Raw genomic sequence first — 24,875 nt, 5'->3', positions numbered from 1 at the left:
CCTGTTCTGTCTGTCTCTTGTCTTCGGTCTCCAGGGCAGTAGGGACAACATGAGCGTTGTTCTTGTGTGTTTACCCAACTCACCCAAAGTGTCAGATGCGGCTGTGAGGAGAGACGCCGAGCTGGACAAGCTTCTGGAGTCTCGTGTGGAAGGTGAGCACAGCTGCAGATGTGAAGCTACTCACTCACTCAATCACTCACACACACACACTCACACACTCACTCACTCACTCACGCACGCACGCACACGCTTACTCACTCACTCACGCACGCACATGCTTACTCACTCACACACACACACTCACTCACTCACTCACTCACTCACTCACTCACTCACTCACTCACTCACTCACTCACTCACTCACTCACTCACTCACTCACTCACTCACTCACTCACTCACTCACTCACTCACTCACTCACTCACTCACTCACTCACTCACTCACTCACTCACTCACTCACTCACTCTGCTGGCCGATCACACACTCACTCACTCACTCACTCACTCACTCACTCACTCACTCACTCACTCACTCACTCACTCACTCACTCACTCACTCACTCACTCACTCACTCACTCACTCACTCACTCACTCACTCACTCACTCACTCACTCACTCACTCACTCACTCACTCACTCACTCACTCACTCACTCACTCACTCACTCACTCACTCACTCACTCACTCACTCACTCACTCACTCACTCACTCACTCACTCACTCACTCACTCACTCACTCACTCACTCACTCACTCACTCACTCACTCACTCACTCACTCACTCACTCACTCACTCACTCACTCACTCACTCTCCACCAATTTCACTTTCACTCACGACGCACACGCTTACTCACTTCCATCACGACGCCATTACGTTCTCACTCACACACACACTTTAACCATTTATTTATGTCCACATGGAGAACAGTGGTGCAGGGACACAAATATTAAAGATGCAATGTAATACACAAACTTCTGGACTTCACACACACACACACACCTTCAGTATTCTATCAAATAAAGGCTGAAAAGCCCAAAAATATAACTTACAAAAAGAAGAAGAAGAAAAAACACAGACCACTGCCACCTGTTGGATGTTTCTGGAACACCACTAACTAAAGGTTTATATTTATATTCGGGAATGAAACTAAAAGTTTATATTCTGGAATTGAACTAAAAGTTTATATTTATATTCGGGAATTGGACTTGGCCATGGCACTGCTGCCTCACCATATAGGTTTTGATGTTGGGTCATCGTTAGGCTAGTGCTATATTTGCATTAGGGTTTGAGGATGGCCTTGACTCAATGTTGATAAGATAAGGTAAGGTTAATTTATAGAAAGTATGAAGCTCCCGCACACTGTCTTCATTTGCAATTGTACTGGTTTTTATTGCAACGTTTCGGTCAGATGACCATCATCGGGCAATGACCTGATGCGGGAGCTTCCTACTTTCTTTGGCGTTGGTGACCCTGTGGTCCTTCTCCGACGCACCCGTCCCAAGGAGGTGAAGGTAAATTTATAGCACATTTTCCACCACAAATGGCTTCTCGAAGCGCTTCGCACAAAGACATGGACAAAGGCAACATAATCAGTCAACAGTAACGGCTCCTACACACAGTTGCGTGCGTTGCAGTGTTGGATACGCATTCCATTTACTTTACATGGGCTCACGTCATCCGTTGCCAAACTGAATTGTGGGTCTGTTGCGTCGCGTTTCTCCCGTCGCTCACGTTGAGAAGTTCAGCTCCTGCTGCACCGACAGACGGCACCGGCCAATCATGCTAATCGACTGACGGCACCAACCAAACAAATTACGGTTATACCTTCAAGTCATTTGCATAGCTACCGTCGGGAATACCCACTGGCATGCGTTGACGGAACGCAACTGTGTGTAGGAGCAGTAAGTCTGTTGGCAATGGTGACTCTGCTGGTGTGAACAGCGCAGAGCCTGGGGTTCTGGAACAGTCCGCCCAGGTTCATCTGTAGAGCTCTGGAAGCCCATGCTGTATTCAGCCAGCATGAAGCAGGAAATAAGCCATCTCTCAAGGTTAGATGCTGGATGAATGAATGAATGAAACCTTTAATCCCCCCCGAAGGGAATTTGTCTTGCACTCAAGGGAGCCACATTGAACATCAAGCACAGACAATAATAAATAACAAATATGGCCGCAAGCGGCAATGGCGGGCCCGAGCACCTGCGGGCCGCAACCCGTGACATGTCGGAATCCAACAAAGCACCGACGTGGTGCGTTTGGGAAATGTACATATTTGATGCGTGTGCTATGTGCTTTTGTATTTTATTTTTTCTGCCACATTTACCGCTTTTGGCCAGGTGGGGGCGAATGCAAGGCAGGCCCATTTGCGTCATCATAATCATAATATATTAACCTGAGAAATTTTCAGACCATTCATTTTCAGCAAAAGAACATTTCTGATACACTTTTTGGCCAGATGGTGGTGCTATGTTAGGCATTGAAATTACACATGTGAATATCATCACAATAATAATGATATCCAAAATGTTTGTAAACTTTCAGATCAATCACTTAAGGCATTTTGCATTTCTGGCACATTTCCTGCGTGGCCAGGTGGTGGCGCTATGCCAGGCAGGCCCATTGGGTGTCTGGATATCATCATAATCATGATATCTATTAACCTGAGAAGTTTCAGACCATTCATTCAATGCACTGTGATTTATGACACATTTCCTGTTTATGTGGTGAGATATTAAAATCATATGAAATATATTACAACATTCACAAATCCCTTCACAATCAGCGACATCTTGGCATAATGTTTGCCAAATTTCAAATGATTCTGACAAACCGTCTAGGAGGAGGTATGTTCAAATTGATCATGTGAAATCAGCATAATTTTCATTCTTTCTGTTGCCAGTTGGTGGCGCTATGCCAAACATGCATAATGGGCATGTGAATATTATCATTAACATGGTCTTCAATGACCTGTGAAATTTAAAACATTTCAAGCCATGCATGGTGAATTATGACACATTTATTGTTTATGTGGAAGGGTATTAAAATGAATAATTTTGCCATTTCGTTAAATTACAACATATCAAAAAAAAGGCTTCACAATTTATAATCAGGAACATCTCGGCGTCATGTATACCAACTTTGACATGAATCGGCTCAACCGTCTAGGAGGAGTACGTTAAAATTGATCATGTCCACAACGCACAAATTCTCAATTACCTCACTTCCTGTGGGCGTGGCTAATGGCATGTTAATACAAAAGTTGTTTGTTTTGGGAGTTACATACACCCACCAAATTTGGTGTGTGTATCTAAACTATATGCCAACCACAAGTCACAGTGACATAAGGGGGCGCTATGGAGTTCCTGGGCAACACCCGGTGCCAAGCTTTTATCCCTGTCTATTCACTGTATCACTTGATGTGTGCGCCAAATTTCATGCGTTTTCACCCATGGGAAGCACCTCTTTTGGCATCATGATTCATCACATATTTCATCACATATTAGTCTGCACAAAAACCCAAATACCTCACTTCCTGTTGGGCGTGGCTAATGCATTGTACATACGAAAGTCGTTCATCTTGGGGAGATACAGACACCTACCAAATTTGGTGTGTGTAGCTGAAAGTATATGCCCACCACGGGATCAGTCATCTAAGGGGGTGTAAGGGGGCGCTAGCAAGTCTCTAGCCATACCCGGGGCCAAGCTTTTTTACCTAGCTGCTTTGTGTGACACCTGGCCTGGGTGTGCCAAATTTCAAGACTTTTCGATTATGTTAACCACCTCAAAATATTTGCCAACAACGGGATCAGTCACCTAAAGCTATGCACAGCATTTTGAGTCCCTGGGCCACGCCGGGGTCAAGCTCTTGTACCCCTCTCTGCGATGTGTGACACCTGGACGTGTGTGCCAAATTTCAAGACTTTTTTTCGACCATGTTAACCACCTCAAAAACAGGAAAGCAAAAAAAAAGTAGAATAACAACAAATAAATAATAATAATAATAATAATCCTTACAAAAACAATAGGGCCTTTATGCCAGCCGGTGCTCGGGCCCTAATAAAACCACTCCAAACTTCCAACAACATTGGAGACATAGAGGATACAGAAACAAAACATAAACAACAACAAGAATCATCAGGAATCATTTAATCCTGGAAAGCCAACCCGTAGATCAGCAGCTGGGTGGACTTTTGGTAGTGATGATCCTCAGCCTTGAATTACTGCACTGATTCTCAGCCTTGAATTACTGCACTGATCCTCAGCCTTGAATTACTGCACACCCTCTATCTGCATGCTGGTTGAGGCAGCAGCTAGCATGGCAACTCAGTAGCTTGTTAGGCTAATAATAAGTTAGTATTAAAAGTAAGTTAGCAGTAGTGTTTGGTAAGAATGGCATTTGGTTATTGTCAGGCTAATGCTAAATCAGTTTTAGGTTTTGGCGAGGATAACGCTGGGCTAGCAAAAATAAGTTAGCATGAAGGTTTGGTGAGGAGAGCTCTGGGCTAGTGTTTGGCAAAAAAATATTTAGCATGAAGGTTTAGTGAGGATAGCTAGTGTTAGTGTTTGGCAAAAAAAAAAAGTTAGCATAAAGGTTTAGTGAGGATAGCTAGTGTTAGTGTTTGGCAAAAAAAAAAGTTAGCATGAAGGTTTAGTGAGGATAGCTAGTGTTAGTGTTTGGCAAAAAAAGGTTTGGTGATAATAGCGCTAGGTCAGTGTTGGGCTGGTGTTTGGTGAGGATAGCGCTGCGCTAGGTCTGTGTTGGGCTGGTGTTTGGTGAGGATAGTGCTAGCTCAGTGTTGGGCCGGTGTTTGGTGAGGATAGCGCTGCGCTAGGACCGTGTTGGGCTGGTGTTTGGTGAAGGTAGCGCTAGGTAAGTGTTGGTCCGGTGTTTGGTGAGGATAGCGCTAGCTCAGTGTTGGGCCTGTGTTTGGTGAGGATAGCGCTAGCTCAGTGTTGGGTCGGTGTTTGGTGAGGATAGCGCTGCGCTAAGTACGTGTTGGGCCGGTGTTTGCCTGGCCTCTGCATGTGGCAGAGAGAATGGAGTTCTGCTGCTCTGGTGAGAAATGCACTGCAGGAACATCCAGCTGGTTCTCATCCCATGCTGTCCCACTGGGCAGCACACAGCCTCTCTGGGTTCACAGACAGACAGACAGACAGACAGATCCCACTCCTCTTCCTTTTTGTTTCCTCATTTGGTCTTACTCCTTCCTCAATTTCTGTCTCCCTTTCTCACACACACACACACACACACACACACACACACACGCACACACACAATCTTGCTCTCTAATTTTTGTCACTGTCTCTTATTCTGTCACTCCATGCCTATCTGCATGTCTGTGTCACACCCTTCCTTTTTTGGTTGTCCAGTTTGCGTGCGATCTCTCACTTTCCTTCACACGGAAGTTAAACTTGAGTCACAGTGTTGTGTGTGTGTGTGTGTGTGTGTGTGCTTTATTTAGCAACCTCTCTTATTCTCTCTCCCTCCCTCTTGCTCTCGTTCTCTTCCTCTCACAGAGATTATTGAGAAGGCGGGAGAGGAGGGCATTCCCGATCTGGGGCATGTCATGAGAATTCTCTACTTAGAAAATATTCCCAACCTCCCACCAGGGGGAGGCCTCGCCAGCAAGTAAGACAGCGCACACACACACACACACACATACACATGAAGCCATACACGTACACGCACACACAATCCAAGTGCGTAGTTCCCAGGCATTCTCAGTACCTCAGAGTAAGTACCAGTAAAAGTATCTAAAATGATGGTACAACCAAGCTTGCTGAAAAATGAATCTGTGTAAGAATAATTTGTGTTTTCGTGAATGTATTGCTTTCTTATTGTTTGTCTGTCTCTCGTTCTCTCTCTCTCTCTCTCTCTCACACACACACACACACACACACACACACACACACACACACACACACACACTCTCTCTCAAATCTCTCTGCTTTCCTTCCCTGTGCAGACACGGTGTTATTGAAGCAGTGTACACTCGGCTGAATCCGCACAGGGAAGAGGACGGGGTAAGTGTGTGAGTGCGTGTGTGTGTGTGTGTGTGATTGTGTCCTTGTTTATGTGTGTGTGTGTGTGTGAGTGCGTCTATGTTTGTGTGTGTGATTGTGTCCTTGTTTATGTGTGAGTGTGTGTGTTTGTGTGAGTGCGTCTATGTTTGTGTGTGTGATTGTGTCCTTGTTTATGTGTGAGTGTGTGTGTTTGTGTGAGTGCGTCTATGTTTGTGTGTGTGATTGTGTCCTTGTTTATGTGTGAGTGTGTGTGTGTGAGTGCGTCTATGTTTGTGTGTGTGATTGTGTCCTTGTTTATGTGTGTGTGTGTGTGTGTGCGTCTATGTTTGTGTGTGTGATTGTGTCCTTGTTTATGTGTGTGTGTGTGTGTGTGTGTGAGTGCGTCTATGTTTGTGTGTGTGTGATTGTGTCCTTGTTTATGTGTGTGTGTGTGTGTGTGCGTCTATGTTTGTGTGTGTGATTGTGTCCTTGTTTATGTGTGTGTGTGTGTGTGTGTGAGTCGTCTATGTTTGTGTGTGTGATTGTGTCCTTGTTTATGTGTGTGTGTGTGTGTGTGTGAGTCGTCTATGTTTGTGTGTGTGATTGTGTCCTTGTTTATGTGTGTGAGTGTGTGTGTGAGTGCGTCTATGTTTGTGTGTGTGTGAGTGTGTGTGTGATTGTGTCCTTGTTTATGTGTGTGAGTGTGTGTGTGAGTGCGTCTATGTTTGTGTGTGTGTGAGTGCGTCTATGTTTGTGTGTGTGATTGTCCCTGTTTGTGTGTGTGTGAGCATGTCTTATGTTTGTGTGTGTGAATGTGTCTATGTTTGTGTGTATCAATGTGCCTATGTTAGTGTGTGTGTGTGTAGAAACACAGATGTCAGTTTTATCACACGCTTGCCCATAGCAGTAGCTTGTGTCTATGGGCATATTTGTGTGTGTAGACTGCAACCTTTGCAACTCCCCAGATCCTCGTTGTATAGTTACATCATGCCATGAGACACCAGCAGAGTCTGACGAATGGTCTGGAGCCTATCGCTCTTTGGCCTTAATCTCACACATGGGCCCTAATCTCACACATGGGCCTTAATCTCACACATGGGCCCTCCGCCTCTTTCAGTTTTCCTATCTCTCTTTGGGCAGCTCTGTGTTCCCTACTTCCTGCCCCCCCCTCTCTCTCTTTCTTTCTTTCTTTCTTTCTTTCTTTCTCACTCACTCACTCACTCACTCACTCACTCACTCACTCACTCACTCACTCACTCACTCACTCACTCACTCACACACACACACACACACTGTTTTTTTGTTTCTCTTTGGACAGCTGTGTGTTCCACACTTTCTCTTTCTCACTGTTCATCACTTTACAGTAAAATATAAAGTAGTTATTTTTTTTAAATTATATAGCACATTTTTCATGCACAGAGTACTCCTCAAAGCACATAGTAAATACTAGAGTGGTATGACTTTGTACCAGTATTCACCGGTATTATGTTTTGATACAGTCAATATATTGTTACAAAACATTTATGGGAATTAAATAAACTTCTATGTTCAGCATCAGGGCACTGCCTGCCTTTTGAGGGTGTTAAATGGAGGCCATTCACACAGTTAATGAGCTATAATTAATAGAAACACATACAAACTCAGACTCTTAGAGCTTTATGGGTTTTCAACTTGTAAGATGCTTCTCAAATGTTAGGTGCTTAAGCCCTTCTGTAAGGTACATTTCCGATGGTGTTTTTAATTGCCTTGCAACAGCTATCTGATCATGTAATTCTGAAATTCTGAAGTCGGAATTTCAAGATCTAAATGGATCAGTTCTGGTGTTGCCTTGATCGTAGCAATATCCTTTTTTCTTTTTTTTTTAAAGCATAAATTGTCTCATGATGATGATGTCATATCCTGTTAAAAATATCTGGACATGTCCACTGTTGCATGATGGGAAGCCTGCTGAGAGCGATCATCATGTGATCCAACCCCACATGTAGTCTCTGTAGTGGAAAACCTTAGTGCTGTGTGTGTGTGTGTGTGTGTGTGTGCGTGTGTATGAGTTTGATGAGAATGAATCGTTGATGTCAAAGTAGGACATCTCTGTGGTCGCTTGCTACAGTCTTAAGCCCTGTGTGTATGTGTTTGTTCTGTGTGCATCAGAACACACTTAAATGACTGATACCTGCATCCCCTTACATGTTGTCCTTCCCCCACCCTCTGTTAGGGAAGGCTTAGATAGCCACACAGACACCCACACAGACTATAGCATAGCTAGGTTTTGGTCACTGGTATTTTCTAACTGTGTGTATGTTCATTCCTTAATTAACGCAGCCCTCCTGTTTTGTTTGGTAAGTTTGATAGACAATTCCCTTAACCCACCGCAGGGACGTACCCCCCCCCCCTCCCCCCCCATTCCATGTGAGGCCATTATGGTGACCCACTAGTCCATTATAGTGACCCACTAGTCCATTATAGTGACCCACTAGTCCATTATAGTGACCCACTAGGCCATTATAGGGACCCACGTGTCCATTATGGTAACCTACTAGGCAATTATAGGGACCCACTAGTCCATTATGGTGACCCATTAGGCAATTATAGGGATCCACTAGGCCATTATGGTGACCCATTAGGCAATTATAGGGATCCACTAGGCCATTATGGTGACCCATTAGGCAATTATAGGGATCCACTAGGCCATTATGGTGACCCATTAGGCAATTATAGGGATCCACTAGGCCATTATGGTGCATAGTCTCCACTCCCTTCTGCTTTAATTTAGTGTAATCAATCTCAGGAACTCAGAATTAGGGTTGGAGTTGGTGTAGATCCTAGGCCTTAGAACAGTGGTCCCCAAACTACGGCCCGCCACCACATTTTAGGTGGCCCCCCAAAACATGTCCGTGGTATATAGGATCCGGCCCGCACGGGAGTACGACATCGTCAAACTATAACCTCCGTAATTTCCCCCATTCATTCTCTATGGCGGGTCTTAACAGTACACATGTAATACTCTTTTTATCCACTGGTGGTTGTTTTGGCGCTGTTTCGCTTTTGCCATCGAAAACGGAATGAAATGTATAGTAGGCCTACCTGCTAACAATGTAAGAGGCCTCTGCTGACTGCATCAGTGCTCAAAGTATTCTAAAAATGTATCAATTAATTGTTAATAACTAACTAACTTCTATTCAAGTCATAATTCTGGAACTTTCTGGTATAATTATTTATGTTTTATTCACTCGTTCAAATGTTCATACAGAGTTCACAAAGTTCTCATCAGGTGAGTGAAAGTTATAATGGTGGTCATTTCAGATGTTTCTGCCACCACTTCATAAAACTCATAGTTTGAGAACTTTAAATTATTTGTAGGATATTGCTTGTTCACAACTTGAGCTGTGTAGCCTATGCAAAGTTCAGAGTTCAAAATATACTTTTGGGACTCCCTACTTATAGTTTTGAGAATGCTATTATTATTATTATTATTATTTCATATGAGCTACATTTTACACTGATATGGCATGATGGCAATATAAACACAGATAACAATGGTATTAAATTGCAATAGCCTATAGATTAAATGTAATGGAATATTCAACTAAGGTAGACTGCATTTGTTCACAGCGCTAAGCTGTTTATGGTTACTAATATACTCTGAGTCTCTGGCCCTCTCTTAGAGCCAGGCATAGTGAGCTGGCCCTCGGAAGAAAAAGTTTGGGGACCACTGCCTTAGATAGTCAGACTTGATTAGTGGCGAGACTCGTTTGTAGCTGACTAGTGCTCAGCAAACTGACTTCCGGTCAGTTGGAGTAATGTTGGAGCCAGACTGGAGTAAAACATTTACACTTTACATTTACATTTTATTTACATGCATTTATCTGACACTTTTGTAATATAAAATATAAAAGCTACAGAGCAAATAGAACAATTAAAGTGACAAATACTTCCATTAAAGGTGCAGTCAGCGATCGTATGCGATTTCAAACGCATAACATGTTTTGTCACAGCCAGTAATCATTCACTCACCATCCGCTAGCTGCCCCAGCCTTTGAGTACACTGGGAATGTACTCATGTAACCTGTAGGGGCAGCCGTCTGGTTAGCGCTTCGGACCTGTATCCGGAGGGTTGCCGGTTCGAACCCCGACCAGTAGGCACGGCTGAAGTGCCCTTGAGCAAGGCACCTAACCCCTCACTGCTCCCCGAGCGCCGCTGTTGCAGGCAGCTCACTGTGCCGGGATTAGTGTGTGCTTCACCTCACTGTGTGTTCACTGTGTGCTGTGTGTGTTTCACTAATTCACGGATTGGGATAAATGCAGAGACCAAATTTCCCTCACGGGATCAAAAGAGTATATATACTTATATTTATATAGGGATCAAAAGAGTATATATAGTATAGTACACTCGGGGAGCAGTGAGGGTTTAGGTGCCTTGCTCAAGGGCACTTCAGCTGTGCCTACTGGTCGAGGCTCGAACTGGCAACCGTCCGGTTACAAGTTCAGAGTGCTAACCAGTGGGCCACGGCTGCCCCATATACGTATACTTATACTTATATAGGGATCAAAAGAGTATATATACTTATACTTATACTCATATAGGGATCAAAATAGGATATATACTTATACTTATATAGGGATCAAAAGAGTATATATACTTATACTATACTTACACACACACACACACACACACACACACACACACACTTACTTACTGTAACCTGGGAATACTAAGGGAGGGGTGAGGTACCTCTCTGGTGTTTTTCGTTTGGTCCTTGGTTAAAATATAATGTACATTGTTTTTAAAAAAAGCTAATACATTTTAACATAAACAAACGTGACATCCTGTGCCATTGCTGACTGCAATCTTTTAAATACAATATGACAGCCAGGGAAGTAATCAAAAGACAAAAGATTAAGGCAGTTAAAGGCTTCTTGGAAAATAATACTCCTTGTCGATTCATTCAGCGTTGAGCATAAAGATAAGGGATTTGTCATTATAGACGATCAGTAGTTTAGTTCGCCTCTTGTATAGTTCACAGTTGCATGACTGCGCTCAGAAGAAAGCATAGGTGACTAGTTCCTGCATTGAGACCTCATTTAATTGGGCCTTACATGCTGTGATGTCATGTGATGTGTTGGAAACTGAAGAGGAATGCAAGATGCAGCAAGACAGCCCCCAAAGTTCTACTTTGTTTGACTAGTTTTTTCAGGTTGTATGGCAGCGGAGTTTTTTGTTTTTAAATGTACGGACAGTAAGGTTGTTTGCACTGTGATAAACAGAACTTAGGAATGACTATAAGTTCATTAGAGCTTGAGCCCACACTTCACTTGGATAATCCGCCGACACAGATTTTGCAGCTGTTTAAATGCTGTGCAGTTTCTTCAAATCAAGTTTACGCTTTAGAATTCTTGAATTTCCCCTAGGGGATCAATAAAGTATCTATCTATCTATCTATCTAGAATTGTTGACAAACAATTACGAAACATCACCTTAGCTAAGCCCAACCTCTAATGCTAACCTAAATCCTAAATTGTGTGTCAACAGATAGTGTATGAGTGTCTGTAGACAGTCTATAGGGGAACATCCAAGTGAAGTGTGATGAGCATGATGGCTGACTGTCTGCTTTCAATCATAAACTATCCCAACAGACATGGGTAGGTCAGGAGATTAATTTCATGTTGCCGCCATTCATTAGCATTTTTGAGTATGGTGTGTATGACTTTAACATGACCTTTTTAGCACTGTATGACCTTAACATGACCGCTACTACTGTATACAAAGACTAGACTCAAAATCATATCTTCATAAGGGTATGTGGTCAAAAAAGACCTGGGATTAAATATTGTGTAATCAGAGAGAGAACTCTGTAGCCTGGATGAACCCAGACAAAAACCTGTTAGCCGTCCGGACAATAACAACAACAACAACAACAAAACATTATTAAATAAGGTGACTGTTTTGTAACGCTCTTCAATTTTCTGTATCAAACACTCTCACACTTTACACCACCCTATACACAATGGTCTTTCGCTCTCTCTTTCTTCAGAATGGAGCAGACCTGGAGGACCCCTGGTAGCTGTCCAGAGTGATTACCTGTCTCCCTCCCCCCACCCCCAGGACTTCTTTTTACAGAAGACATCTTTGCCTCACCTTCTGTCTTGTTTTCTGTTTTTTATGATACCAAGAGATCAATTGGACCAGATATAAAACATTCAACATTTTTTGTTATTCTTTTTCTTTGAAACACAACACACAATCCAAAGGATTGCAACACTTTGGGAATCCCAATCCCAAAGGAACTTTGGTGTTTTTTGAAAACTCTTGTTCGTGAATAAGAAAACACACACACACACACACAGAGACACAGATACACACACACACACAGATACACATAGCACACCATAGGAAGACAGTAAAATCCTTTTTTTACTGCAGTTTTTTTCTGTTGTAATTGTTCTCCTCCCGTGGTTACTGTTGCCGTTGGTTTTCTGTTGTTTTTGAATATTGATGATGATGAGGATGATTATGATTATGATGAGGACATTTGTGATAAAAATGATCGTATAGACACTGGGCCTGATGCAAGCTGTCTGTGGTGCCTTCTCTATAATGACTGGGTTGAGCCAACCAATTGGGGCCATGCCCCTTTGCCCCCTAAAATACGTGGTTTGGACGGGGGGGGTGGGGTGTCTCCTCCTAGTATACCCTCCAACCACCACCACCACCCATCCCCACCAGGGTTGTGGATTTAGGTGGAGGCTTGGACTGACCCCCACACCACCCTGCCAGCCTCACTCCTGGAATCACATGGGCTTGCGAGTGAGTGACGGGCGTTGCGTTGTGTGCGTTGGTGAATATGACTGGCAGAATTTAACCTGCCATGTTTGGGGTTGATTACTGCGTGCTGTGATTTGCGCCCCCCCACACACACACACACACACATTCACCCCCTACCCCCAGTGCACCCCCTCCCCACCCCACCCGTAACAGACATTTAAAAAAAGAGAAGTGAACTTTTTGGTTTGTTTTTTTTTCCACCCGCATACACACTGCCTCAGCTTGCTAAGGTTTCACGGCCTCTTTTCCTACTTGTGTGTGTCATTAAGCTTTTTAATCCTGCTGGTTAAGAGAAGATAGAACATATGAATTTATATATATATATATATATATATATATATATAAAACAATATATATATTTTTAAGTTACCAGTTTTTGATTTCCTGTTCTGTTTGATCTCTTCTACGATGACTGACGTGGCCTACTGTGTGTAAAGGAAGTGAGTTTATATGTGAGTGTGTGTGTCAGAGAGAGAGAGACTGTTGGTAGGTGATTGTGTGAGTGTGTGTGTATGTGTAGTGTGTGGGTAATTTCTCTCTCTCTCTCTCTCTCTCTCTCTCTCTCTCTCTCTCTCTCTCTCTCTCTCTCTCTCTCTCTCTCTCTCTCTGTGTGTGAGTGAAATGGAGTGCAAACCTGCCGCTCGGGAACTATGGGTATGTTGTGCTAGAAGGGCCCGTGGAAGCCCTGCTAAGCCACACTCATTTCCAATGCCTCTTCTCTCTCCCTCCCTCCATCTCTCTCTCTGTCCTCTTTAGCTTCCCTTACAATGCAGAAATGGACTCTTGCAACAACCTGCCTTCATTATTTTCTCTTTGCTCAGAGTATATTGTAAAACTGTGTGATTTCTTTGTTTCCTTGTTTTTTTTTTTTGTTTGTTTTTGTTTTGGTTAGCCAGGCTAAATAAGTAATAGCTTTACAATGAATTCACTTCTATTTCCAGATGCAGCATTGTCATGTAACCTTGAATGTTCAGATGCGTTTTTCAGCTCTTTGCAGCTCTCAGTGACACCACACCGAAATCATGAGTAACATGAATACAAAAAACAGCAACGGAAAATACAAAGCTATGAACCTCTGCTGAAAAAAATAAAGATTTAGTGAAACCTGTTCTTCTCCTCATCTCATTTCTGCCAACAGATTTATGGATGGTGTCAGGTACGCGCACGCACGCGCATGCACACACACACATGCGCACGCACACACACACACAAACACACACGTCATGCACACTCACACATATGCACACACACACACACAAAGTTAATGATTAATTCAATAGACAACTCATTTTAACTGATTTACTGATATACATTTTAACTGATTTGTTGTTGCAGTCCCCACATAGCCCTGGGTCTAAGAGCACAAACATTAATGTGGGGCATTTGGGGTTATGTGCAATATACATGAAAGTGAATATCTCGAGAACCATCGGGCCAAGGATGACTAATTTTTTTGTATGTTGGCCTTCAGGGGCCATGTCAACCCATCCCATATCCACTCATTTGATGTATAGCGCCACCTAGTTACAAATGAAAAAGCAAAAATGAGGCATTGTAATCGCAGGTATCTTTGGCTGACAGATTCAAAACTACACAGAATTTGAAGTGTAGGATCATTATGATACCCTCTGAATGGGGGACCATACAATAAATTAATGTGTGCATTTACTGACTGTACACTATGCATGCACACACACATGAACACAAGGAAACACACATGCAGACACACAAACATACACACACAGTCATGCAGGCATATGCACGCACGCACATGCACACACACAGGCATGCACACAGACTCACACGCTCAAACACACCCCATTACCCCTACACATCCACTCACAAGTGAACACACACACGCATGCATAACCCCCCCCACACACACACACACTCACAAGCGAAAACGATAAAAAGCAAACGCACACATGCAGACACTTATTTACACAAAAGAGTAGGGGATGGAGTAGGACAAATTGACAAGCGTGATTTATTTCTGCCGAGAGAATGTGCAGGACTGAGCGGCGGTCATCTATTGTACCGCTTTGCGGTACATCTAGTTACATATAGTTTACTGTGAAATATGTGGTTCGCAAACGGGTGCATAAATCGCATGACGTAGCTTTTAGGCAAATTTCACCACTCTGCAGCGCAACGGCCAACTGCATGTTGTTTTCAGTAGAGGGCTGTTTCACTGCACTGTCGTCTGGACATGTCATGTGCGTAATGTAATGTGCATAGACGACACGCCAAGTGGAGGACAGGGTAGTAGGCGTGGACGGGGCGTGGGGAAGAGTGGATGGGAAGGTACCGGGGAGAACTACGGCAGATTGGAATCAGGCATTCCACTCGTTTTACGCGCAGAACGCACTTGTCATAGTCTATTAGACTGACAGAGGGGAAAAATCAGCGGGACTCCACAAACACCAGGTGCTAGCCTGCCAACATGAGCCTTAATCGACACTCGCGTGACAACTCTTTAGAACTTAAAGAGGGGGTCGACAACGCTGCTTTCGAAGAGGACGGGGGTCGCATCAGTTCTGAAAACACCGATGGACAGGTTATGGCTGACTGTCCCTCGTCAGGTGTTAACCTCGACGGAGATGAACGTTCCTATACCCAGATCAAACCGTATGCAGGTATGCCAAAAGAAGTGCTGTTGTTGTACTCCGGCCAGTCTCGTTACCGACTGCCCCGGGAGATCCTGTTCTGGCTGATCATTGCATGCATGCTTGCCCTGATCGCGCTTACCATCACGGTCATCGCGTTATCGCCGCGGTGCCTGAGCTGGTGGCAGTCCACTCCGGTCTACCAGATATACCCGCGCTCCTTCAAAGATTCCAACAACGACGGCATCGGAGACCTGAAAGGTATTGTGCCACAGTACACATGTGCCGTTATCTTGACATTTAAACCATTTGTATTTCTCACATGTGGGGAGGGGAAACTATTGTGACAGATGCAATTAATCCATAATGGACCACTATCGTGCCGTCCACTCTCATAAAATGCTCTGCTTGGTGCGCTTAGCTGGTCATTAAGTCCTGTCGTTGTTGCCCATGATCCTCTGAGTGGCCAGAATGAGACTCATAACAGACATAATGATGTTTGACTAGGGAGGGAGAGGCCCTTGTTGCACACTTAAAGAGATTGCACAGGGTTTGTTTGTTTCCAATCTACATAAATACAAATACAATACAATCAAACATAACTATTGTGGTCTATATGCATAGTGCATATGCTTAGGTGTTGTTGTAGGTTACTTTTTGTAGAAATAACAGCAGCAGTTCAGGCCTATTTCCAGGATACCAGTTATTGTTCAAATAAATGAATGTAATATGTCTCTAAGCTGTTAAAACCTTACCTGGTAACAACAGCCAGAGAGCTACTGAAATGAAATAAATGAAAAGTTGAAAGAAGACCTGCAGGCTAGATTAAGGTTAAGAAGGCCTCCATGTCCAGACTAAATGTGGTTTTGGATGGATATTTCCTGTCATCCCAGCTGCTGAGGCGAGGTCATGAACTCGCTGTCTTCTTTTAACCGAGAAAGCACTCAATGGGCCCTGCATTCTCTGGAAGCCTCATACTGTTCTCTATTCAATCTTGGAGGGAGAGAGGGGGGGGGGGCGCTTTTTCTTCTAAATTGTGTGCATGTGTGTGCACCCTTGTGGTTTAAGCCAAACAGAGGATCATATTTATTAACAATTTACAAACAAATGACCAATCGGTATCCCATGCACAGGCATCAGGGAGAAACTGGATCATTTTAACTACCTGAACATCAAGGCCATCTGGATCAGTCCATTTTACAAGTCACCAATGAAGGACTTTGGCTACGATGTGGAAGACTTCCGCGATATCGATCCCATTTTTGGAACCATGGCAGACTTTGATGATCTTCTTGCTGCTATGCATGATAAAGGTGAGCACAGAAGAACTCTTCCACCCTTACTGTTGTTCTTCTGAACCTCTAACTTCTAGCACTAAATGGTCTTATGAATCTGCAGTGACCTGTTTTGTGTCCTCCCGACAGGCCTGAGGCTGATCATGGACTTCATTCCCAACCACAGCAGTGACAAGCACGTTTGGTTCCAGAAGAGCCGCATGCGAGAGGATCCTTACACTGACTACTACATCTGGGCCAACTGCACCGACGCCAAACCGCCCAACAACTGGGTAAGAGGAATGGTGGCCATTGGGGACAAGCAGGAGAGAAGACACCCTGGCTCTTTAGCTTGCTTACTTGTTGTTAAGGAGCACAATGGTCATCAGATACAGTATATTCAGAAATATTCCGATATAACATGAGATTTATTTACCTGTAGATATACAGTAGTTCAGTGTTTCCCACAGAATTGAATTCCATTTGTGGTGGTTGGTTTGCAGAATTAACTTGAATAAAACAGTTTTTTAACAAATTAGCACAGCGTGGTTATGATGCTAACCAGATTTAAACACAATTTAATACAACCTGGAAAATCATTGTGTGGTGGTCAATGATGTTGATATTGTGGTGGGCCGCCACAAATAAGTCAATGTATGGGAAACACTGTTGTTACATATCATACGGACATATACATTTGTGCTTTTCTCTAAAGCATCCACCTTGGCCAAGCAGTCTTTTCTGTCTGGTGTACAGTATATGTATCATGCCTTGTTATTTCCCTCAGCTTCCTCCTTTCATCTCAATCCTAATTCCAATCCCAGTCTCTGATGCACGTCTCCCCTACAGGTGAGCGTGTTTGGGAATTCCTCGTGGGAGTACGACCCGGTCCGAGACCAGTGCTACCTGCACCAGTTCCTGAAGGAGCAGCCCGATCTGAACTTCCGAAATCCCGACGTCCTGCGAGAGATGACGGTGAGACGGTCGCAGCCGCTCCTCGGTCAAGCACTAATCACTCACACACAAGCAGTCTCTCCCCTGGAGTGTAGACAGACGGAGTTTCTGTATTTTAAAATGGGGCTTTTCCAGCATGTACTCTGGGTAAGACCAGAGACTTTCTAATGTGGAGACACAGCACTCAAAAAATCCTCCATAGAAATGCATGGGGCTAGTTTGTCACGCCAATATGGCCGTTGTCTACACATATCCCACCCCTTCCTCGGCAAAACGTCGACATGTAAATACATTGAGCCAATCATATGGTGTGTTATGAAGACATCGTGCCAATCATGTGTTGTGATCTCGCCGCTGGAGCAAGATTGGTGTGGTGAAGCCTTGCGCACGCGCATTTCTGCCGAAATGGATGCCCTACGAGTGGCCCAAAAAGCATTGCAATATGGCCGCCGAGTGGAGGGACTTGCCTAAAAGGACTTTGGTAAGACTGATGAGTGGAGTGGGAAGGACCCAGATAGCAAAATCAGATTGGCAGATAGCGGACCGCTGGTGGTGTGCCGCCGGTGGCGTGCCACTTGTGGTCCGTCGTTGGACCTCCATCTCCTAAATTTAACTTGTTAAAATGAATATTAATAAAAAGTTAATAAAACGATATATGGAGTATAACTGAACAAATGAAAAAGATTTTAGACCAATAGTGGCAACATATTGGGCAATTTGTCTGCTACCTGCCAGCGGACCGCCAGAGAACCGATGAGCAAAATGCCAGCCGACCGCCAGCTATGCCCCCAATGGACCGACAGTGGTCCGCCAGCCTCTTGCTATCAGTTTAAAGGGCTGGCCCCTGAGGCAGGATATTGTGCTGGACTTGTCCCTTTGTGGACACTGATGGGCAGGCTACAATGGGCACTTAAAGGACAATTCTGGCGGTCCGTACTGTCGGGAGGGGTATACACACTAACACTACCACTCACAAAGACATTTACTTGTCCATTACTGTAGGTCCTGTTCATTTAGCTATATGTCCTGTTCATTTAGCTATATGACCCCGCACTTTTGAACAGTTCTGTACCTTCACAGCCATAATAATGCAACACAACCCACTGACCACTGACCACAGTAGTCATTGATTGAGTGGTTTTTGCTTTGACCACATGGCTACATATTATCTTTCCTCGGCTTGCACCTTGTTAGGCATTGACAGCAGGTATGAAGATAACTATTACTGTGAGTGTGTGTGTGTGTGTGTGTGTGTGTGTGTGTGTGTGTGTGTGTGTGTGTGTGTGTGTGTGTGTGTGGGTTTGTGTCTGTGTGTGTGTGTGTGCGTGCGTTGTGTGTGCGTGTGTGTATTGTGTGTGTGCACATTACTTTCTCCACTCCCCCCCTCCCTCTCTCCCATTGTCCTGGGTCATAGTGACAGTCCTGAGAGATAAGGCAGGAGTTCAGGGTATATTGTGTTGCACACGTACAGATACAGATTTTGTGTTGCTGGTTATATTTTTTGAAGCATGAGACAGGATGAGTAGACCATGCCAGCAAGCACTCCATAAATAATCTCTCTCTCTCTCTCTCTGTCTCTCTCTCACTCACTCTCTCTGTCTCTTTCTTTCTCTCTCTCTCTATCTCTTTCTTTCTCTCTGTCTCACTCTCTCTCTCTGTGTCTCTCTCTCTCTCTCTGTCCGTCTCGCTCACAGACTTTCTCACACACACTCTTCTCATTCTCTTATCTCTATGATGTAATCTAAATGAGTCAGTGGGTAGTTTTAAAACTAGACCTCTTTGTTTGTTCTCAGTGTTCTTTTGTGTATTTCTGGGTTGTTCTGTAACACACTGATGTGAAGTGCCAGTATATCTGGTTACAGTAACATCAAAGAACAAAACAAAAATATCAGATAATTTGAGAGTACACAGGTTATAAAATATCAAATAACTTGAGAGTACACAGGTTGCAAGAACAAGTAGCCCATAACACATAGAGGAGACTTTATGAAGTTATTGTACAGTATGATATGTAATGCTGTACATGTGAATCTAGACCCTATAATTAGAATTTAGAAAAAAAAAAAAACTGGTGCAGTGATAAAATAATACAAATTATACATAATAAAAGTGTTTCACTGTGTTCAAGATATGCAATTTTCTTGATACATAATGAGAGAGTGATTTGTAAGACAAAACATGCGGTATAATTTCCATCAGTGATTTTGTTAGCTCCTCACTAATTGTAGAACATTGTTAATTGCTAAACACGCGAAAAACACAAGGTGTAATATTTGAATCAAGGACACTTACAAGCCTGCCCCAAGTCATTACACAATAAGCCCCCAAAAAAAAAACACTGAAATGTGAAAAATGTTTATTTCAGTTTATGTAAGTTTTCAACTTAATCATAATTAAAGTTGAAAATGGAAATATGCTTCATTCATTTGGAATGTGATGCAGTTGTTTACAAACATGCTTTTGACGGATTACATTTATGACACACAAGACCTGAAACAACCCACCACCACCACTAAACTACAAGTTGCTCTTGCTACCACTTCTCATTTGTCACTGTATGTTTTCACCCTATGGTTTTCACCATGCATGTAGGATGTCATTCGTTTCTGGCTGGATAAGGGCGTGGATGGATTCCGCATGGACGCAGTCAAGCACATGCTTGAAGCGCCGCACCTGAGGAATGAACCCCAGGTGGACCCCCTCCAACCCCCAGTGAGTAACAGCTTCCTTTGGCTGATATCAGCCCAGTGTTACGTAAAGGGGTTATACAACCACACAGTACTCGGCCCAGTGTTAAAGGGGTTATGCAACCACACAGTACTCGGCCCAGTGTTAAAGGGGTTATGCAACCACACAGTACTCGGCCCAGTGTTAAAGGGGTTATGCAACCACACAGTACTCGGACCAGTGTTAAAGGGTTATACAACCACACAGTACTCAGCCCAGTGTTAAAGGGGTTATACAACCACACAGTACTCGGCCCAGTGTTAAAAGGGTTATGCAACCACACAGTACTCAGCCCAGTGTTACGTAAAGGGGTTATACAACCACACAGTACTCGGCCCAGTGTTAAAAGGGTTATGCAACCACACAGTACTCGGCCCAGTGTTAAAGGGGTTATGCAACCACACAGTACTCGGCCCAGTGTTAAAGGGGTTATGTAACCACACAGTTGTCCTTCATTGTCTGTACTGGCTTTATTCTGTATATGGTCTGCATCGGTAGATGCTGTCAGCTGGCGGACACCAAACCAAAACATGTTACTTTATAAGCAAATTAGCAGGAAAAACAACATTGGAAGCAAAGTGCTGCAACAAACACACATTTACCTTTTGCAGAACTTACTGTACTGTAAGAGCCAGATAGAGGCGTAATTGCAACTTCTCCCGACTAATTTATTGTTAAAGAGACAATGGGTCTTTGACTCTGCCTACATGGTGACCTATCAGCATGTATTGCAGATAAAACAGTTCAAAGGCTAAGTTCTCGTCTGTCTCTACACCACTGAGCTTTTCTCTGACGATGTTTTATTTGCAAAGATTGAAATTTTTAGCCTGGTTAGCATGCATGCAGACCTTTTCTCTGACGATGTTTTATTTGCAAAGATTGAAATTTTTAGCCTGGTTAGCATGCATGCAGACCTTCTCAATTAGAACTGAGAGTGGGTCTGGAAAAGGTTAATTGACTTACGACTTCCAACAGGGGCGTAACTAGCAGTGAAATTAAACTTCAATTGGTGCATTAAACTCTTACCAAATCGTTTCAGAAGTGCAGCAATCTTGTAAACAAAGGTTTTAAATACAGTTGTTTAGCGTGCCCAGGTTTTAAGAATAGAATAGAGGTCTTTATTGTCCACTACTGTGGAAATTCGTCTTTGGCCCCACAAACATGTAACACACACAAGCAAGACTACACAACAGGTACAACATGGAAACAGGACATTGTAAACGGGCTTCAACGGCCTCTTGGCCAGACCGACCTGCAGAGCAAATCCCAAATTTGCCAAAGGTTCTTATCGGTATTCCCAGGCGAGGAAATCTAACGAATAACATCAAAATATTTCACAAAGACTAGTAAGCTAGTGTGTCAGCTTTCATGTTTTAGCTTAGTCATTTAATAGGCTAGAGTAAAACTACATTTTGTATACATGTGATTATGGCCATATCACTGTGCCTGACTGCTCACGGGTCTTAAGCGTATTGGCCTTCTCCTAACCCCGAGACTGTGTCGCTGATCATGACGGTAATCACCAAGAACAGTTGAACTCCAAAGCTCAAATGAAACCAGCCCAGTCAAGGTCTGTTTTGTAATCCACACCCAAACTAAGTGACACCAAATCCTCCCCATGCAGGCCGAGCCTATACCCAGCTCGCTAATCTCCCCCTTATTGGTCAGTAGGGACACAGAGGCAACTATGATTTAAAGTCATGTGAAAAATGAAAACTTTTCCTTATTTCATCTCCCCCATAAGCTTTTGCTTTCAGCACTTTATGTCTCTTTACTTTTTTTCTTTTCTTTGTGCTTAATAAGTGTGTCGAGTAAAAGGGACAAATGTGTGTGTGTGTGTGTGTGTGTGTGTGTTGACCTCCCAGAGTCTGAGGTGGCTCTCTCTCTCTCTTTCTCTCACACACACACACACACACACACACACAGAAGAAGGGGATTACGAAGGGGCATATTTCTGTGGATTTGGTGGTGGCTCACCCTCATTATTCTAATGCTGTGCAATTACATCAAGTCTGAGCCCTCTGTCTCCACTCTGAGGGGGAGGTCGGTCTTGGGCAGTGCACACACACACACCCACACACACACACACACACACACACACACACACACACACACACACACACACACACACACACACACACACACACACACACACACACCACACACACACACACACACACACACACAATGGGCACCTCTGAATCCCCCCTGAACTCCTGCCTTATCTCTCAGGACTGTCACTGTGATGAGAGAGAGAGAGAGAGAGAGAGAGAGAGAGAGAGAGAGAGAGAGAGAGAGAGAGAGAGAGAGAGAGAGAGAGAGAGAGAGAGAGAGAGAGAGAGAGAGAGAGAGAGAGAGAGAGAGAGAGAGAGAGAGAGAGAGAGAGAGAGAGAGAGAGAGAGAGAGAGAGAGAGAGAGAGAGAGAGAGAGAGAGAGAGAGAGAGAGAGAGAATGATAAATGAGAGAGTGTGAGAAAGTGAGAGCGAGTGAAAAAGAGTGTGCAGCTAGAGCAGGTGACTGTAAAACTGCTGGTGGCTGCTCTTTTTCATTATTAAATCCTCGGCCGTATCGTTAGTCCCTCTCACCAGCCTTTGTCCGTGTCGGTGAAGCGGTTTTAGGGGTTTTGGAAGCAGCTAATGACCAAACGCTGCTCCAGCCAGCCAAATCCGGGCTATTATCCTCCGTCGTCGCAAGCCTATGGGCTACCGTTCAGAACAGTCAAATGTCCTCTACCTCCTCCTCCTCCTCCTCCTCCTTTTTCAAGAGTCTCTGTGTTAGTGGTGTTATCATATCCTGAGCATAGTGTTCCTTTTCATGAGGACAGATCAAGGCGTCATAGAGAAAGGACATCTTGAGTTGACAGATATCAGACATAACCACATACTCCCTTTTTATATACTTTACCCATAATCCTGTATGTCTACATCTCACACCTAGGGGGTCAGGATTTGAAGGGTTAGCCTCAGCCAGTGAGCTTCCAAGTTGACGACCATCTTTGAAAATGGAATATGACAGATGCTCACTTCTGGCCACATTAGGTGCCACATTGCAGGTGAACACAACAGTATTGTCTATGTGCATTGGTGAATGTTCCCATGATCTGGCAGCTTCCAGGCTGGGAGGACAAGCCACTCCACATGGACAGCCTAATTTGTGTCCAACTGCAATGGACCTGATTGTTTTATTTTTACTAAAATATGGCTGTAGCTGACGCGCACACGTGGGACTCCATTATTAAAGACGGCTGCAGCAAATTTAGTATGTGCTATAGAAGTGGCTAGCCTAGCATTGGCTATTGAAATGAATGGGGGGGGTATTTCACTCTCTCCAGTTGGTCTCTGTGCAATGCATTCATGCTGACACCATCTTCATCGCTTCCACCTCTCCAGGAAGAGGTGAACACTGAGTTTGAGCTCTACCACGACTACACCTACACCCAGGTAGGCCTCCACGATATCCTGAGGGCATGGAGAGCCGAGCTGGACAAGTACAGTCGAGAGCCAGGGCGCTACAGGTACTAAACTAAAACTCCATCCAGCACTCTTCTCTTCCATTGGTGTCTTCCCTTCTCTAGAATTTTAGCTAAGCTGTAACTTAAAGCTGCAGTTGGCAAGATTTTTTTGATCATATTCACTGAAACCAACACTATGCTCCAACAGAACAACATAAATCTGCCGGTTTTAGAAAAAACTCTGCACTTCTACCTCCACCTAGAGCCTGTTATTTGATTCGCAAAAATCCACAGCTCCCGGTTCTTCTGGTTCAATCAGAGCAGGAGTGTGTGACCTGACTGTCAATCACAGTCTGGTGCAGTCTGGTGCGCATTGACGGGCAAAAACTCGATAAGAGGGTGCTCTGTGGTAGTGGGGGAGGGGCATGAGAGTTGTAAACATTCACAATTTTAGTTAAGTCCACCCAATTTGTCAGACTTACCAACTGCAGCTTTAACATAATTTTAGCATGTTAGCTAAGCTTTAACTTCATAATACACGTTAGCTTAGCATTACTTTTCATACTTTTAGCATGTTACTAAGTCTTTCCTTCATACCTCTCCCGAAAATCCACATTATGGCTTAAATAACTGCTCCTGAAGCTGCATTCTTACAATATGAGCAAGTGTCATGATAAGGACAATTTGTACATTTTTAATGACTTCAAATTGAACTGCTTAGACTTTGTAAACCCTTACACATTTGCCACACAAGTTAGTAGTAGGTAATTACTGTAGTATAATAGTAGTATGATGTGGTTCATTGTAGTTTGATGTTGATGAATATACACATACACATTCTAGAATAGCAATGAAGGTAGCATACTCAACAAATTGAGTACTGTTGTCTGAGAATTTCAATGATTACGAAAATGACACAATCAAAATATGATTATTTCTGCTGCATTATGTATTGCAACAATGTTCTTACTTTGTCTTGAGTTATAAATCCAGCACATCTAACTGGTCCAGGGTGTGAAAATGGATGATGGTTTCAAAATCAT

The 24,875-nt window shown here is 43.7% G+C and overlaps 2 protein-coding genes across 3 annotated transcripts in view; both read left to right on the top strand.

Annotated features, from left to right (window-relative positions):
* ppm1ba (protein phosphatase, Mg2+/Mn2+ dependent, 1Ba) overlaps positions 1-13,928 on the top strand; it is a 39,185-nt gene extending 25,257 nt beyond the window's left edge. For both annotated transcript variants that reach the window (XM_048269446.1, XM_048269447.1), the window contains exons 3-6: positions 35-152; positions 5,515-5,626; positions 5,964-6,021; positions 12,030-13,928. In XM_048269446.1, coding sequence (XP_048125403.1) covers positions 35-152; positions 5,515-5,626; positions 5,964-6,021; positions 12,030-12,059 — 318 coding nt within the window. In that variant the 3' untranslated portion in view covers positions 12,060-13,928. The remainder of the gene's footprint in view (positions 1-34; positions 153-5,514; positions 5,627-5,963; positions 6,022-12,029) is intronic.
* A 1,138-nt stretch (positions 13,929-15,066) lies between these two features.
* slc3a1 (solute carrier family 3 member 1) overlaps positions 15,067-24,875 on the top strand; it is a 14,170-nt gene continuing 4,361 nt past the window's right edge. The window contains 6 exon segments of the mRNA XM_048270114.1: positions 15,067-15,687; positions 16,560-16,739; positions 16,851-16,993; positions 17,550-17,675; positions 20,247-20,366; positions 23,771-23,895. Of these exon segments, the coding sequence (XP_048126071.1) occupies positions 15,264-15,687; positions 16,560-16,739; positions 16,851-16,993; positions 17,550-17,675; positions 20,247-20,366; positions 23,771-23,895 (1,118 nt within the window). The 5' untranslated portion in view covers positions 15,067-15,263.

Source organism: Alosa alosa, chromosome 18 (genome assembly GCF_017589495.1).
Source record: "Alosa alosa isolate M-15738 ecotype Scorff River chromosome 18, AALO_Geno_1.1, whole genome shotgun sequence".
NCBI classification, from domain to species: domain Eukaryota; kingdom Metazoa; phylum Chordata; class Actinopteri; order Clupeiformes; family Clupeidae; genus Alosa; species Alosa alosa.
Note: the sequence above shows the minus strand (reverse complement) of the source record. Positions and strands in the feature narration are given on the sequence as shown.